The sequence below is a fragment of the Crotalus tigris genome, unplaced genomic scaffold (assembly GCF_016545835.1).
Source record: "Crotalus tigris isolate CLP2741 ecotype Arizona unplaced genomic scaffold, ASM1654583v1 scf7180000018886.158148, whole genome shotgun sequence".
In the NCBI taxonomy this organism is placed as follows: domain Eukaryota; kingdom Metazoa; phylum Chordata; class Lepidosauria; order Squamata; family Viperidae; genus Crotalus; species Crotalus tigris.
Genome location: NW_024097257.1, coordinates 65606 through 82053, shown reverse-complemented (window position 1 = coordinate 82053; position 16448 = coordinate 65606). Strand labels below are relative to the sequence as shown.

General features: G+C 40.6%; 1 protein-coding gene across 7 annotated transcripts in view; it reads right to left on the bottom strand.

The window, feature by feature from the left end:
* Window positions 1-16448, bottom strand: part of EXOC1 (exocyst complex component 1) — a 44086-nt gene that overhangs the window by 12501 nt on the left and 15137 nt on the right. For 2 of the 7 annotated variants that reach the window (XM_039357286.1, XM_039357288.1), the window contains 6 exons: window positions 15721-15853; window positions 12737-12846; window positions 10436-10489; window positions 8732-8881; window positions 5787-5892; window positions 1946-1990 (listed from right to left, as the gene is read on the bottom strand). In XM_039357286.1, the coding sequence (XP_039213220.1) occupies window positions 1946-1990; window positions 5787-5892; window positions 8732-8881; window positions 10436-10489; window positions 12737-12846; window positions 15721-15853 (598 nt within the window). The remainder of the gene's footprint in view (window positions 1-1945; window positions 1991-5786; window positions 5893-8731; window positions 8882-10435; window positions 10490-12736; window positions 12847-15720; window positions 15854-16448) is intronic. The other 5 variants (XM_039357290.1, XM_039357291.1, XM_039357292.1 and 2 more) reach the window with 3 other exon arrangements.

The window sequence follows — 16448 nt, the reverse complement described above, 5'->3', positions numbered from 1 at the left end:
TGTTTTTGAGCACCAATCGCATCAGCCCAGACTGGCATGGCCAATGGGAAGGGATTTAGAGTTACAACTAAAACATCTGACATTGGTCAGTATGATTCATTACTCACCCTGCACTATTGTTAATCATAACTACAATCAGTGAAAAGAAACTAGCCTCCAACCATCATTTATGAAACTAGCTTGTTTCTAGTAATTATGATTAACTGAACTATTCCACTCAGAGAAACAGTGGTTAATCTAAAGCAGTGATGGCAAACCTTTTAGAGACCGAGTGCCCAAACTGCAACCCAAAACCCACTTATGCATCGTCGGGTGCCGGGTGGGTGTGGCCCATTGGCTGGGTGTGGCCAATTGGGTGGGTGTGGCCCATTGGGTGGGCATGGCTGCGGTGGTAACGGCAGACTGGGTGGGACTAAAAAGTTCAATCAATCAATTCCAACTCTGCAAGATCTTTTTTTTCCCACAAGAAGTTGAAATTGATTGATTGATTGAATCTTTTTTTTTTTTTTTGCACACGGCGGTGGAGGCCTAAAGCGAAAAGGTTTTATAAAACCCAGCTGAAGGCCTAGGACTGGGGCGACAGCATGAGTGCCCACAGAGTGGGCTCTGAGTGCCACCTCTGGCACCCGTGCCATAGGTTCGCCACCACTGATCTAAAGTCTTCCAAACCCTTCTTTGCAGGTGCCCCGGAGAAAGAAGCTTATTCTTGAATTGAGAAACTATAATTCAGTAGCCAAACATTTGAAATGGTGAGGGAAGTGCAGTAGGACCCTGGGTTGGAAATCTCACGTCCTTGAAGATTATCCTTCGTATAGTCCAGTGTTTCTCAACCTTGACCATTTTAAGGCATGTGGACTTCAACTCCCAGAATTCCACAGCCAGCATTGCTGGCTGTGGAATTCTGGGAGTTGAAGTCCACATGCCTTAAAATGGTCAAGGTTGAGAAACACTGGTATAGTCAAAAGTGCTTTATACTACAGCATTAAGGGACTGGAATTAAGGGAAATAAACAGGTAAGTTGAAACAAGCGCCTGCACTATAGTGGTCAGGTAATACTCAACCCAGAGTATCTCAGTCTCATGAAATGCTGGTCAGAGGAGCTTCAAGCCATGAAACCTGATGTGTGTTGTCACAACAACCCACATTCAAAGAGCAGCACAATAGTTCTCAGCAAACAATGCATGGGGGGGAGTTACAGATGACTGGATGCCCATGCAGATGGCAGTGCCACTGAATACCAATCATGTCATGGATCTTAGACTAACAAAGGTGGGCAAGGGGGTTGTGTCTGAAATCATTTATTTGGCCACAAGAATGTCAGCGAGAAGTCAAGTAGCACCCTGGGGATAATGTTTCTCAAAATTAACTGCCGGTAGCTAATTGAGAATAACAAATATAGAAGCATAAGTATCAGTGTGCAAGTTCATACTGCTGCAACTTAAGCTGAAGGGTAGAGGAAATCCACCAGTCAGATTTCGTATGCACAAAATGGTATTCCCATAATGAATAAGGATGATGTGGTGCATAAGAATTCCATGCTAGCATTATTTAACCATTTTAAGTTCCTTGTGCTGGGCTTGCAGCTGTCCTGCGTGCCCTTGTCAATCCTCATGGATTCATTCACAGGGTCAGCCTCCTGGACTTTAAAATGCTTTTCTCATATTGCAAGAAATATGAGGAAGATGCGATCTTCCTAATTTGAACGTCAATTTTAAAACACGTTTTATTTTGCCCATGACTCAACTCCCACTGGAAATCTTCTACAGCATTCAAGTATTGTTTGCTGCTTCCCCGACTGAACATTTGCTTTTCCTGTACCTCAGATCAGTGCAAAAAACACTGCATCTGACCATTCACAGGTTTTGCCGTGATAATTTTGTTTTTTGGTTTACCAAAACATAAAATGAACTGGCAATAACCACTTAAAAGCTCTAGTGATACTCACTCTCTGTTTCCTGTTTGACAGCACTTTCTTTTCGAGGCAGGGTGGCTGGGATGAATTAGGTTGCAAGCATCAAAGACAAAGACAAGTTAAATATGCATTTGGCACAAATCATGCACGAGATGCAAGTTAAGCACTAGCTGGAAAGAAACATGCAGAGAACTATCAGAAGCAAGTAACTACAAGTTGCAAACGTACACAGCTGGGAAGGCACTAAGGTGGAATATATTTGAATATGCAGGAAATACGTGTTAAGTAGCCTCTCCATGATTTCCCAATTTTTATCCAGAAGGGGGAACCACAAACACAAATGATTGTGAATCCTGAATGCAAGATGGTGCATCAGGTGTGCACAAGTTATAAGAGAAAGCAGATCTTGCTCAAAGAATCTGGCAGCCCAAAGAAGCCACAAGATCTGAACTGGACAAAATGTGCGATAGGATCTTTTACAGTGTTCACATAACATCCTGGGACACATATTTGAATTGCAGGGCATTTTATTAACAGTGACTAAACAGGTAGTCCTTGATTTACAACCACAGTTGGGAACAGGATTTCAGCTGCTAAGGAAGGCAGCTCTTAAGCAAACTGTGCCTGGTTTTATAACCTTTTTGGCCACAGTTATGTAAATCATATGGTTGTTAAGTGAATTGGGTTTCCCCCAGGGATTTGCTTGTCGGAAAAAGGTCGCAAATAGCAATCTGAAAAAGGTCGCAAATAGCAATCACATGACCCTGGAATGCTCCGGATGCTGCGGTGGTTGTGAGTGCGAGGGCCAATCGTAATTCACTTTTTTCAATGCCACTGCAACTTTGAATGACTGTTAAAGAAAAACGACTGTAAGTCAAGGACTACTTGTGTGCACCTTTTTCTGCATTGCTGCAAACCAAACTACATGGATGTGCCTTATGTAATTACCAGGAGTCAAGTTTGATTTAAGGGCAACTGTGTTTTTATTTTTTGGAGAAAGAGCCATGGTGGTGTGCAGTGGTTAGAAATGAAGTGTTGTGGGCTAACTCACTGCTCAATGCCAGAAGTTCGATTCTCACCGGCTCAAGGTTGGCTCAGCCTTCCATCCTTTCAAGGTCGGTAAAATGAGGATCCAGTTTGTTTGGGGGCAACAGGCTGACTCTGTAAACCGCTTAGGGAGGGCTGTAAAGCACTGTGAAGCGGTATATTAGTCTAAGTGCTATTGCTATTTTACCCTAAACTGGAAGTTGACCCCAACTTTCTCTGCAGCATGGCAAGGGATGTGGATACAATTTTCTTGGACTGTATGAAAAAAACCACTTTCTTTGGTCATCTTCTAGACTCTAGTGCCTCTCTTGACACCTTCAGCTTTGCATTCTTAGGCTCTTCCCGACCATAATGGGACAATCCAAGTTGTGAGCCAAGAGATAAAATGCTACTTTATACAGCAACATCAAATAATCATTTTCCTGAGAAATCTTCCTCAAAAGACCCCGAGGTCCACTAAGGAAAGCTGTGAAAGGCTTATCAAATCTTTAAAGTGTATGTCACTGCATGAGGCAAAGGTGTGTCTTTATACAGAAGCATACAAATAGCCTCATTTTTTACAACTTGGATAGGTTAATAATAAGTTTTTCATGTGTAATACAGGATTGCTTTCTATCCTTTTTGCTGTAATGTAACTGTGTCTGGGTTTGTGCACAGATGGAGGAGACAAACGTTGCAATTGCAAATACAAAATCAGAGAAAATGTTAAACTAATACTGTAAGAAATCTGGAAATTACATTCTCAACTAATACCAGCTGACCAAATGATTGATGGTATAGTTAGAAAGTGCCCACAGGAAATACAATTCAGTGGAATCCTGTACCTGGTTATTTAAAAAAAAAAAAAAGTCATAGAATTCAAGTGGATTTACTTCCAAGTAAGCTATGCATACCACACAAATATACAATTTGCATCATTTGTACAATGATATCATTTCTGTATGACACAGCTTGACTGTCTGCTGCAGATTCCCATGACTAAATCTATTCTGATCTATCACAGGAAGAAAAAGATTTGTTAAAACCATTTAACATAAGAACATCATGAACCTCTGTTAAGATTTAGCTGAGAGATTATTTTTTTAGAGTAGACAGCCAGAGAGATCTTTTCTACACACCAGGTATATTAAGCTAAACTTAAAAATACAGTAACTCACAACTGTCAGTTTGTCTTACTGGATTTTTTCATCAAATGCAGACAAAACAAAACACATTTCAGATAATTCCACATCTGTAAATAGTTAAAAGTTAAAACAATGTAATCAAATAGTGACTTTTTTTTTAAAAAAAAGAAACCATCAAGGATATGGATATTCAACCATTTAAAAATGGAGCAAATGCATTAAGAATTTAGCTGCACATAGCAATATTTATATTTTTCTACACTGGGCAGGCTCTGACTGGTTGCATCAATGTTCTACTCTTGAAGGAGGAAAAGATTCTGGATCCGGCCTAACTCAAACGGCACGTCAAGAAAAGATCTGTTTACTCACAGAAATGGAATTGTGTATATATTTTTTAATGGCTTCTCCCTATACCTCGTCAATATCCTACTTGCTTTCCATTAAAAAAAAAAACAAAAAGCAGTCTTGCTGATTAAAAAACAAAACAAAACCAAGCTGCTAGAAGTAATATGCATTTTTTTCCCCCTCCAAAAAGGTAGTTGTATACAGGTCGTCCTTGACTTACGACAACAATTGAGCCCAAACTTTCTGTTGCTAAGGTGAGACAGTCGTTAAGTGCGTTTTGCCCCATTTTACGATTTTCCTGCCGCGGTCGTTAAGTGAATCACTGCAGTTTGTCACAGTTACTGACACAGTTATTAAGTGGTATCTGGTTTCCCCATTGATTTTGCTTGTCAGAAGGTCGCAGTGGGGGACCGCGTGACCTGTCATAAATATGAGCCGGTTGCCAAGCAACTGAAGCTTTTTTTTTTATAATGTTTTATTGATTTTCTAATTTTACATTTAAGTATTTTAAAAGCAACGTGGCGGCTGAGTTAATCGATAATTCAATAACATACAAGTATCTTTAGTACAAGTCTCAAACTACCACATTAAATATTTCCTCTCTGAAACTTTGATCACGTGACCATGGGGATGCTGCAATGGTCGTAAGTGTGAAAAACAGGCATGTCACTTTTTTTCAGTGCCTTTGTAACTTTGAATGGTCACTAAGCAAACTGTTGTAAGTTGAGGACGACCTGTATATGGCTGGAGAGGTCTCTCTCTCTCTCTCTGTGTGTGTGTGTGTGTGTGTGTGTGTGTGTGTGTGTGTGTATGTGTGCGTGCGTGTACATTCCATAACCAAGATATTTAGAAGAATCCATTCCTAGGATCCATCAACAGCATTTAAGAGAAATCCTGCTTGGCTGGAATCACATCCATAGAAAATTAGGTAGCCCCAACAACAGTTTAAACAAGGCTCACTGTTACTGTGTCTGTCAAGCAAAGAGCCGGGGGTTTAGTTCAATAAATCTTTCCAGCCCATGTATTATTATCTAATTTACATAACAACACTGAGCTTCCTCTCAAACTCTTAACAATTTTAACAACCTTGTAGGATGTCTGCAACTTTATTTCATTTCTGGTGAACGTGTTGCAGAAGATGACTTTATAGTTTCTTATTTACCTCCCTTTTTATGCATAGGGCTGAGACTTGTCTGAGGCATAATTATTACTAATGAATAAATGATATTTATTTACATTTAGCAAAGAGATATTTTTAAGATGCTTGAAATAATTCTGTATTTCCGTTACATTCTGAGTGCTGAACTGCAAAAAAGATTCTTCAGTATTTCATTTTTAAAAAAAAAAACAAAACTTACCAAACTTTTTTCCTTCCTTAGTTGCGCCTGTCATTTTAATCTTGGCCACTTCAAAGAAGTCCTTTATCTCTCTATCATACAAACGTGATAAATAATCCATATAGTTCTTAAAAGAAAAGGAGACACGGTTGGCTCCAAGAGAGAATACAAACAATTCGGCTGTTTTTGTGTCCATATATTTAAGATAATTTTGACAAATTAGTATGTGAACAGCAGTAAAGAACAAAAGACAGAATTAAGAGAAGAGCTTACTTCATTTACCTTTACTCTAGGTCAGTGGTTCTCAACCTTTTTAATGCCGCAACCTCCAACCGGTCGTAAGTCGAGGACTACTCAACCGGTCGTAAGTCGAGGACTACTCAACTGGTGAAGCACCGTTAGCAGAATGGGACTTTTGGCGGGCTCAGCAGGGCAGAGACAGCCTGGACAATTCCTGTTGGCTTTTGAAAGCCAATAGAATTAGACTCTATTCAAGAGAGTCTATTCGATTGGCTTTCAAAAGCCAATAGAATAAAAGGGAGTAGCACAGCTAAGGAAAAGGGGGGAAAAGGTGGCGGACTGTGTTGTTTGGCGACCCCCGTGAAATGGTCGTTCGACCCCAAATGGGGTCCCGACCCACAGGTTGAGAACCACTGCTCTAGGTTATAAAACAATAAGTCTGGGAGATTATTTTTTTTTTTACAAATTTTACCAATTTTTTTTACTAATTGCTTTGGTACTCTATCCCAGGGGTCCTCAAGACCTGTGGACTTCAACTCCCAGAATTCCTCAGCCAGCTTTGCTGACTCTGGGAATTGAAGTCCACAAGTCTTAAAGTAGCCAAGATTGAGGATCCCTGCTCTAGCCAACAGACACCAATTCACCCATGCCAAAGTCTTGCACCAGTCCAGTGCCATATTGCAAAACTTTCACATATGTTTAATTTTACAACAATATTGCTCTGCTAAGCATGCCTACTTTGGCAAAAGATCACTAATGTGAAATCCATAAATAATATCTTCTGCACAAAGGCCAGGTTTTTTGGGGGGTTTCTTTCTCAATTTCCCATTGTAATTGTTACAGATATGCAAAAAGAAACGTTAAGCATACTTAAAAGCAAGTATGCCTATAGAGCAATGGTTCTCAACCTTTTTAATGCCGCGACCCCAAACCGGTCGTAAGTCGAGGAGTACTCAACCGGTCGTAAGTCGAGGACTACTCAACTGCTGCAGCACCGTTTGCAGAATGGGACTTTTGGCGGGCTCAGCAGGGCAGAGACAGCCTGGACAATTCCTATTGGCTTTTGAAAGCCAATAGAATTAGACTCTATTCAAGAGAGTCTATTCTATTGGCTTTCAAAAGCCAATAGAATAAAAGGGAGTAGCACAGCTAAGGAAAAGGGGGGGTGGAAATGGCGGACTGCGTTGTTTGGCGACCCCCATGAAATGGTCGTTCGACCCCAAATGGGGTCCCGACCCACAGGTTGAGAACCACTGCTCTAGACAGAAGCATCCTGCTCTTGTCTGATGGCCATGAGACAAGCCACCAGCCAAAGCAACTGAAATGCCAATACAATTGAAACCTAGTGAAAATGGCCGAGAAAAGATAAAAAGGGGGTTGGTATGGGAAGATGCCATGAAATTGTATCTGGTGTATATGTTGTTGTTGTTGTTAATTGCGAAGTCGTGTCCGACCCATCGCGACCCCATGGACAACGTTCTTCCAGGTCTTCCTGTCCTCTACCATCTTCTGGAGTCCATTTAAGTTCACACCTACTGCTTCAGTGACTCCATCCAGCCACCTCATTCTCTGTTGTCCCCTTGTTCTCTTGCCCTCAATCTTTCCCAGCATTAGGCCCTTTTCCAGTGAGTCCTTCCTTCTCATTAGGTGGCCAAAGTACTTGAGTTTCAACTTCAGGATCTGGCCTTCTAAAGAGCAGTCGGGGTTGATCTCCTCTAGGACTGACCGGTTTGAACGCCTTGCAGTCCAAGGGACTCGCAGGAGTCTTCTCCAGCACCACAGTTCAAAGGCCTCAATTCTTTTGCGCTGGTGTATATATATATATATGTAATTTCATAGGTGATGAGGAAAATATTAATTTGCTTGTACTTTTGCTTCTTAAATCAAATCAATCTTAATTAACGGGCCACAGTTAATTAAGATAAAAGGAAAAAATATAGTTATTCTAAAGCAGGGGTCCCCCAACCTCCAGGGTCCGTGGCCTGTTAAGAACCAGGCCGCACAGCTGTAGGTGAGGGTGGGAAAGAGAGCGAAACTGAAACCACTCCTCTTCCACACACACACACACACACACACACACACACCGGTCTGTGGAAAAACTGTCTTCCACGAAACCAGTCCCTGGTGCCAAAAAAGTTGGGGACCACTGTTCTAAAGTATCTAAAAAGGGACAGGGTTAACACTACAGCGTACTGTGCAGACTATAGAAAAGTACTTGGCTGTGGGCAAGGAAATAAAATCAGATTGATCCGATAATAACATCTTGGGATAAAGCAAATCGGAACAACCAGGCTATTTAGTGAAGACTGGAAATAATAATAATTCCTGGCATGCCGCTGATTTGATCTGATTTGCTTTTTTAAGTATTCGTTTTTGCTGTTTCTTTTCTTTTCTTTTTTTCCTCCTTTATCTTTTTCTATTTTTCATCTTTTTCTGATTTCAGTTTGCGTCATTACTGTCTTTCTCTTTAATAAAAAGTAGTTTTATGTGATGGCCAAGAAAAACTGCAAGCACTCTAAGGAAAGCATTCCCCTCCCACCCCTCTTAATATATCATCTTAAAAAGATCTTGTAAAGGAGTAGTTAACTTTCCCCCAAATTCAAGCGCTGTCACGTTCTGGGGAATAATCTGACATCACAATCCAAGAGGTCTGCAGATGAAAAGGGTGCTTTGATTTTGCAAGAGTGCCATACTCCATACCCGATTTCGCTCTTTGAGCGACTTACCTTCGTCAGCCCTTCGTATTTCCCATAATCTGTGTTCTTTAACCATTCCATAAGTTTGGCATACCGGAGCAGATCTCGGTGAAAAGGGTGATGGTTTGGCAAGGTCAACTCAGCAGAGTGCTGGGCAAGAGTGGAGCTCTGGTCATGGCCCTTTGTGGAAGGAAGCAACAGAAGGAAGCTGCTTGAAATAAATTATAGCGGTAAATCTGCCAACCCAGACAGCCCAAGAGGTTGCCATTTAATCACAGAAAAGAGACTCTGCTTGCCATTGGTTAGTTATGCCTCCCTGCTGTTCTGTGAAAAACAAAATGGCTGTAGCGTTCAGAAACAACATAAAGGACAAATAAACACTGGATTACAGATTAACCACAATGCATCCGTCTTATCAGGAGTTGCATCTTCCGCTGAAGAGTTCAAAATGGCCCTCATGAAACTTACAACTTGATTAATTAATATAAATTTATACAAGTATACAAGGATTCCAATTATCTGCGAGATGGAAGTTAACCATTACATGTAATCTTTGCCTTGACTTATACTCTTCAATCTTGTCAAGGACAATTTTTAAGTAAAATTTGTTAAACGCCTCTGACATGCAACTCCAGACAAGATGTTAACACAAAGCAGTGCTAGTTAACAAATACCATTCATGTACATTTAAGCCACACTATTGACCAACTATTTGTCCACCGAGAAAAAAAACCCAAGACCTTATCTAGGTGATCCAACTTCTTAACTTTTGTTTAATAAAAATTCAAAGAAAATCACTATCACTATATCTTGGGATTGATAAACTGGAATAAATTGCAAAATGTGATTGACCCAGCACTGATATGTAGAATTTATATTTACTAAGCTAGTCAGTTAACCTACACATTTACCAATAGGTTTGCAGATTTCCTGTTTTCTAGCCTGGTGCCTTTGCCACTAGACAAAACTGGGTCTCCAAGGAATATCCCCACTAATTACTTGTAAACTGATGTGTCGAATGGCCACTATTATAACAACAGTCATTTTAGTGGGAGCCTCAGCAACATGCTTTCAAAATTTCCATGCTCCTTCTTGTCAATTTCCCCCCCACACACACATACACATTTGCTATGGCAAACTTATTTTCCCGGGATGGATTCTTATGCAGTCAAAACTGATTAATCCATTCACGACAAGGAAGACTTTGGGAAAACGCATGTTTTGCAAGAAAAGAAATAAATTAAGAAAAAACTTGCTCAATTGGACAAAAGGCTCAAATGAGTCAATGAGAACCAAGCACAAACCAACTTCTAGGAAGAGGATAAGAAGGACGCCATATATAATTTAGTAATTGGAAAGAATTATCTAATGGGGAAAAATGTACCTTTGGAAATGATCCATTATGATAGAGATAATAAGCTAGTGCATCCATTTGTATTCACAAGCAACTTACTTTGATACACTTTAATCATACATTTCATATTAACCATATACTTTAAACATTGTCTATTTAAATTCATTATCTTCTTATCTAAGATGGACTTCTTTACCAAGTGCTCAAACTGTGAAAGATTTAAAGAAGACGTAGCTGTCACAAAGACTTATTCTTCAACTCATAAGCCATATTTTCTATTTTACAGAGGCAACGCTGCAAGAAATAGTTAGATTTAGCAAGCCTTGTTTAAAAAGAAGCCGAGTAAAATTCAAGCAGCTTGATTCAAACTCTATACTCACAGAAACCGAAAGATAGTAGGACCTGTTACTGAGACCCTTCTCCAGTTCAATAAACTATTTGAAGATAAAATACAGGGATAAAAAATACAGAGAACTGAATAGATTTGCCCAAACAATCCGCAACAGAGCTTGAATGGTGAATGTAACACTTTAAGATGAATAAATGTACAATTGCAGAACCATCTGGAGATCACTATATATATCTATATATATTTGTGATGACTCACACATTTCAGTTAACAAACAGAACAATCTCTTTAATCATCAGAATAATGTATATCAATAATCCAGAAAAGTAGATTCTCTTAAAAAATAGGATATTGTTTTATATTTTTGCATCATCACAGTATGATTTCCATCTGTTTCATTTGCAGTATTCTAAATAGCAACCTAAGGACAAATCTGGGAAGACGAATGCAAAGGACAAATTTGGAACTGAGTTGTTATGGTATAGTATAGTAAAACTATCCATCATGCCCTACACAAGGTTGAATCTGGATAGGATATTCACAGTTGGAATGTTTTGCTTTTCAATTTGGCCCAGCTCTTTGAAGATTGCCTGGAGAATTTTGGAAATCAAAATCCACATATCTTAAAACTATCAAGATTGAAGAACACTGGCTCAGATGTTTGGGCCATGGATGGCCTTTTAATAACACTGTGGATTGTTTATTTTCTTATTCATTCTAGAATGCTAGACATGCCTCCAAAGGAGACCTCTTTTAGATGGCAATAAATCATTCCATATAACAATATTAATCACTGCCTTTTTGGACTATCTTATTATTGTGGAGTAAAATACATAAGGCTTACATCAGTGGTTCTCAACCTGTGGGTCGGGACCCCATTTGGGGTCTAACGACCATTTCACGGGGGTCGCCAAACAAGGCTGTCCGCCATTTTTTTCCCCTTTTCTTTGGCCACGCCCCTGGCACCCGGTGATGTATAAGTAGTTGGGGGTCACCACAACATGGGGAACTGTATTATGGGGTCGCGGCATTAGAAAGGTTGAGAACCACTGGCTTACATGGATAAAGGCTATTCTAGTCAATCTTAATGTTATTGTACAATTAAAAAGTGTCTTCCTGGATATGACTCAATGCTCATCTTCATTGGATCAAAGGCTCTCAACTAATACCAACTAATACCCTGTTTCCCCGTAAGTAATGCCTACCCCGAAAATAAGTCCTAGCTTGATTTTGGGGGGGGGTGGGCCTAATGTAAGCCCTACCCCAAAAATAAGCCCTAGTTTGGGGCGAGGCACGCACCTAACAATCAAGCTAGGGCAGGGATGGGGAGGGTGGAGCTGCCCCACACCCCCCGCACCCACTTACCTGGCAGCCAGGCTTCTCCTCACCAGCCCATTTCTGCAGCGTCTTCTGCAGCTAGGCCTGCATTTCTCAGTCATAGGCCTTTCCAGAAGGCCACTGCAGCCGAGAACTGAGCTATGGATTCAATCCATAGCTCGGTTCTGCAAAACCTATGCCAGGGTAGGCAACCTTGGCTCTTTTATGACTCGTGGACTTCAACTCCCAGAATTCCTGAGCCAGTACAGCTGGCTCAGGAATTCTGGGAGTTGAAGTCCACGAGTCATAAAAGAGCCAAGGCTGCCTATCCCTGACCTATGCAGCCGGGAACTGAACTATGAATTGAATCCATAGCTCAGTACTCAGCTGCAGAGGCCTTCCGGAAAGGCCTGACTACAAAATGCAGGCCGCAATGCAGCTGCAGAATGAAGTTGCTCCTTTGGTCAGAAGTATTGGACTAGCTGGGCTGGGCTGGGCTGTCGGTGCCAGACATGAGTATAAAAGACACCCCCCCAAAATAAGACCTCTTTTGGAGGCAAAAAAAAATTAAGACCCAGTCTTATTTTCGGGGAAACACGGGTATATTTTTTTCCATATGGCATAATTATAAAAAACGTGCTACAAAAAAAATGCCATTCTTACCTACACCTGTTATTTTAACCTAGCCAAATCTGCAATACGTTTACAAAGCTGCCTGAATTAATGCCAATTTCAGCAAAAAAGAAAAAGAATAGAGGCTGGATTCCCCACATTTAAAAAAAAATCAGGCAGTATCTGTTCACTTAGATGCCCACTGGAAATCGATCGATTTTAGGTAAAGGATACTGGCAACCAGAATCATGAACTTCACGTTGTTTTCTATTCCAAATTTCGTTATGGAGAAATGCGCAAGGAGATGTTTAAGAAACAGCTTTTACTGGGACAGAGTTTCTTGAAAACTCTGAAAACTAAAGCGAGGAACCAGCTACAAAGTGAGAAAAGAGAAAAGCAGCACCTGTTGAACGAAGACATTGTTGAGGTGACTGGCTAGTCTTCGTGCAAACAGCTCACGCAGGTCGCTGAATCGCTGCTGCTGCTGATTGATCGCATAAAGCAATTCATGTCCTAAGATCAGAAAATGGGAGAGAGGCTTTGAAACCATAAACGTTACAGGGGTGTCACTCTGTGAGGGAGATGGGCAATTTCAAAATGTGATCTATAAATAAAATAATTCAGGAGAAGTGGAGCCTCTCAGTCTCCTCTGTTGCCAAGTCTACAGGCAACCTGCAGAACTGTTAATTACTCTCCTTCTAAATAAAACTATTGGTTTTACCCTCCCAAAATTAATTAATTAATTAATACCATTTATTTATACTATTTATATATGACCATTCCTATAAATCGCAGATTACAACTCTAGAAGGCTAACAATATGTGGGCTACAATACAAAAGCATGAAAACCTCCAATGGTCACCGAGAACAAACACAGCAAACATTCAACAATGCTAACATTTCACAGGCCCTTTAATCTCCCAACCCCATGCTCTGGAGCACATGCAGGTCTTCAGTTCTTTGTGAAAGGCTAGCAGGATCAGGCCAAACCTACTCTTGGAAGAAAGAAAAGGCCCACTGGTCTTCAAGGGCAAACCTACCGTATTTTCCGGCGCATAGGACAACTCGGCGTATAAGACGACCCCCGACTTCGGCGCCCATTTGCATGCCTAGAAAGTCGTCTTGTACGCCGGAAAATATGGTACATATACATCAACTCTCCTAATAGGCCGGACAAGACCAGGAAATCAACTCCACAGAAAGGCTGAGAGTGAGAATAATTAATCGGTGGAATCGCTTATCTCCAGAAGTTAAGGGTGCTCCATCCCTGGAGGATTCAAGGACAGACTGGACAGCCATTTGTCCAAAATGTCCTGCTTGACCAGAGGTTTGAAGCAGAAGAACTCCAAGTTCCCTTCAAACCCTATTATTCTATGTTCTAAAAATATCTGGCAAGATTGGCAATAACAGAATCTTGCGAATCTTATGTCTTCCTGAGCTGCGACCTACAAAGGTTATCTTGTTCGGGATTTTAAAAATGCTTCAAGCCCTCCTGCCTAGGCAATGGAACCTGTATATTGCCATCAAGGTTGTCCTCGTTGGAAGAAGTGATAAGAAAAATCCTGGAGTGTGCTGAGATGGACAAATTAACAAAAGAGATAAAAGAAAAGGAAGACACAGAGTACTATCTAACATGGAACAAGTGGTATGACTGGTTGAAGACTAGAAATAATAGAGGAGAATAAAGGTGGAAAGGTCAAAAGTGGAAGTGTGTATAATAAAAACAACAGGACAACAAGGATAAATATTCTAAAGAAAATAAGGGGGGAAAATGTAAATATAGAAGATTACCGTTACGAAATTGCTATTAAAAAAAAGGCAGGAGTATACACTGTGTGTGTATGTGTGTTATGCGCATCGCATAACATGCGATAACATGCGCTGGGCAGGCCATGTTGTAAGGATGCCAGATCATCACATCCCTAAACAGCTCTTCTATGGTGAGCTGTCTCAAGGAAAGTGATCGCATGGGGGACAAAAGAAGCAATACAAAGACACATTGAAAGCCTCTCAAGTCCCTGGATATTAACACCATCTTTTGGGAACTTCTGGCGCATGATCGACCAACATGCGCACCTTGGTATACCAGGGTTGCCAGACATATGAACACAGAAGGACAATCTTGACACAAGAGAAGCGAGCACTCCGCAAAGCCAGAGCTGTAAATGCTGAAGTAACAGTGTCTACATTTCTTTGCTCAGTATGTGGCAGAACATTCCATGCCAACATCGGTCTTATTAGCCATCTACGGACACATCGCTGATGGCCCATAACCCACAAGATGTCAAGGTCTTCATCGAAATCAATGGACGAACAACTATGTGTGTTACGTTTTGTTTTGTTGGTTTAAAAAATAAAAAAATATATATTTAAAAAAAGGTTGTCCTCCTTACTTTCTACAATATGCAGAGCTCCTGCTGTCTGACACTAATCCAGAGGCCACATATCACATAATCCGGTTCTGCATGGTCCACATAAAGTAAGATTACAAAAGCAACTGAACTTGCCTGATTATAATAGGCTAAGTGTGACTTATTCCTAGCTCTAAATTTAGGACAAACCTAGCTTTTATTTTAGCCCAAATCACTCATATTTAAGTAGAACTTTATATCTTTAACATTTATTGTAGTTAAAACAAAAACTGAACTGTATGCTGCTCACTGTCACTTATAGTTCTATCTTGAAGCCTGTTTTTTTTTTTTTACTTTGGTTAGTGACTACAACTGTCAGCTGCCACCTTGTGCTCGCTTGTGCTTCACTGCTACGTGGTGACAGATGCCATGAACAGTAGGGAGGTGGAATGAAGGGGAGAATGCTTGGGGTAACGAAAGTAAGTGCTATGCCTTCTCGAGATGCTGCCTCAAGATCACCCAGTTGGAAGGAGGAGGGAGCATCATACCAAACTGCACTTGGACCAACTGTTATGAAAACATCTTGTTTGAACCTGACTGGTTACACCAGGGTGGGCACTGAGAAACTGTTAAGATGGGTGGGGGGAGTAGAACAAATCTCAGTTTTGGCTTTGCAATATTGCAATACACTTGATCTCTAATAAACTATACCTTTCTCAACAAATGGAGCCAAGGATGGTTTCTGTTTAGAGCAGTGTTTCTCAACCTTGACAATTTTAAGGCATGTGGACTTCAACTCCCAGAATTCCCCAGCCAGCATTGCTGGCTGTGGAATTCTGGGAGTTGAAGTCCACATGCCTTAAAATTGTCAAGGTTGAGAAACTCTGGTTTAGAGGTTTAAGTTGTGGCAGGTCTGACAACAACAAAGATTGATTTGATTTTAGGTTTTTTTTAAGAACTTAAGGAAAGCAGAACATTCCAATCAGACGATATGGTCACAATATATACAGCTGTTTTTTTTTTTCTAATGCCTACCTGGCTGAAGAGCTACATTCATGCATTGTAAAAGTGCGTCTGCTGCATTTGTGCAGGCCTCAATGCCGCGTGAAGAGGAGAGGTCTCCTTCCTGGAGGGCCTTGATATGACCTTTGGCCAAATCCATATGGTTCTGCAATAACAACAGGAAAACCCAACTCTCAAGCACAATTTACTTTTTCTTAGTTATAAAAAACAAGCCCAACTATTCTTTTTTCCACATGTTTTAATAAGATCATTTCAATCACGCTTCCTCAAAGTGTCATCTTCCAGATATTCTCCTGAATTACAACTTGTCTCCAGAATTTTGCCAAAGGGTCTCTAGGATCTGTGAAACATATTAAGAGAGCCAGTTTGGCTTGGTGGTTAAGGCACACCTTAGCTCTGAAAGCCAGCTGGTTAACCCTGGGCCAGTCACTCTCTCAACCCAATTCACCTCATAGGATTGTTGTTGTGAAGAAAATAAGAGGAGATAGGTGTGTCGGATATGTTTGCTGCCTTGAGTAATTGGTAAAAATAATAAAGACCGGACACAACAAACAAACAAATGGATTTGCCTGTTAAGGCAACTCTGCTACACTACTATATCAGCTGCTGTTTTAATTTTTAATGCATGTATAGTTTATCTCACTCTACTTGATACTGCAGTTTATCTGTTTTTTCACCATTTAAAAGTATATTTATATGTTCCACTTTTTTTTTTTTTAACAAACCCTGTAATCCCTTGC